The sequence below is a fragment of the Seriola lalandi genome, unplaced genomic scaffold (genome assembly GCF_002814215.2).
Source record: "Seriola lalandi dorsalis isolate HSWRI2012SDOR001 ecotype SW California unplaced genomic scaffold, Sedor1 jcf7180001957448, whole genome shotgun sequence".
Classification (NCBI taxonomy): Eukaryota; Metazoa; Chordata; class Actinopteri; order Carangiformes; family Carangidae; genus Seriola; species Seriola lalandi.
Genome location: NW_019428117.1, coordinates 22 through 1,271, shown reverse-complemented (window position 1 = coordinate 1,271; position 1,250 = coordinate 22). Strand labels below are relative to the sequence as shown.

General features: G+C 46.2%; 1 protein-coding gene across 1 annotated transcript; it reads right to left on the bottom strand.

Annotated features, from left to right (window-relative positions):
* Nucleotides 1-13: 13 nt before the first annotated feature.
* On the bottom strand, nucleotides 14-896 carry LOC147820431 (protein-glutamine gamma-glutamyltransferase K-like). The gene is made up of 2 exons (XM_087173124.1): nucleotides 782-896; nucleotides 14-668 (listed from the first exon to the last, which is right to left on the bottom strand). Exons 1-2 carry the CDS (start codon nucleotides 884-886, stop codon nucleotides 447-449), a joined length of 327 nt encoding a protein of 108 aa, XP_087029250.1. The 5' UTR covers nucleotides 887-896; the 3' UTR covers nucleotides 14-446.
* Between the last annotated feature and the right edge of the window lie 354 nt (nucleotides 897-1,250).

The following is a 1,250-nucleotide window of genomic DNA, read 5'->3' as shown; positions in this document are numbered from 1 at the left end:
CCCCCCCCACAGTCAGTGTTCATCACCATTATGTAATAAACAATCTGACAATCTGTCTAAATGTTCACGTTGACAGGATGATGACAGATCATGGAAAACCTTGTCATTTATAAAGAAAAGTAAAAAGCAAAATAAATGAGGCCAGTGCTCATCAACACACCTTTAAACCTGGAATGAGTTTTCCTACTGAGCCGCGTCGCCAACTCTCAGATTTTCTCTCTAGATTTTGTGACTTTTAAAATCCTTTAGCTGCTTTTTTAAAATTTTTAATAAAAGCAGCTGGTGACGTTTCTAGCAGGACAGACCTCATCAAAGATACTGTAGATGACGCATTACAACCGGCGCCAATGTTATGAAATGGTTTACACTTCCTGTCTCCTGTGTTGCAAACGGGTTAGCTCGTTCAGGGCTGTGCAGCTGCTGTGAAATGTGACAGGAGCTGATATCTAACCTCGTCCTGAGGTGCCTGTCTGTCCTTTGTGAAAGAAAAGACAGACAGTTGTTGTGATTACAGGAAGAGAAATGTAAAACGTAGGTAGATCAGGTGTAGTCGGCCTCACCATGGCTGAGATGATCCGCACCACGTTCACCGGGTCTCCCCAGCCAGACGGAGGAGTTCCACTCTTCTCCAGCACGAAGAGGCAGGCGGCCAGGATCCCGTCGTCACACTGAACAGAGCAGAGGAGGATGTGAGGGAGGTGAGGGAGGTGAGGGAGGTGAGGGAGGTGAGGGAGAGTCAGACGGTTTCTGCTTCTCAGTTGAACACGCTGATGCTGCTCACCTGGCCGTAGTTCCAGGTCCTCACTCCGATCTGATTCTCTGTGCCGTAGTAGATCCGTCCAACATCGTTGAGGACGTACTCCTGCCTCTCGTCCTCGGAGTCCATGAACACTGTGTCCTCTGAGAGAGGGAGAGGGAAACAACACTGAGCCATGCTCTCTGACATTCTGACACAAGCTTTTCACTTTTCTTACTTTTTACCACAATTTTCATGTGATTTATTAATTTTTTTGTCAGTTGCAGATCTCACATCAGAAGCTGCAGTAAAACAGGAGACTTCAGGGTGAAGTTTGATGTTTGAGACGGTGTGTGTTGGACAGTGTGTCTGTGAGGACTGTGATGCTCATTGATTAAACATGTCTCTGCCTCCTACATTTTCTCAGAAACGATTGTGATCTTGTCAAGATTAAAAAAGGTGTCAGATTGACAAGTGACTTATGAGAGACGCTGAAGTCGCCCTGTTCTCCGTT

Bases quoted from the DNA above. Each gene is read 5' to 3' on its own strand.
- LOC147820431 (XM_087173124.1), bottom strand. From the start codon at position 886: ATGGACTCCGAGGACGAGAGGCAGGAGTACGTCCTCAACGATGTTGGA. The intron at 669-781 runs GTGAGCAGCATC...TGCTCTGTTCAG, and splicing joins GGACCTGGAACTACGGCCAG to TGTGACGACGGGATCCTGGC.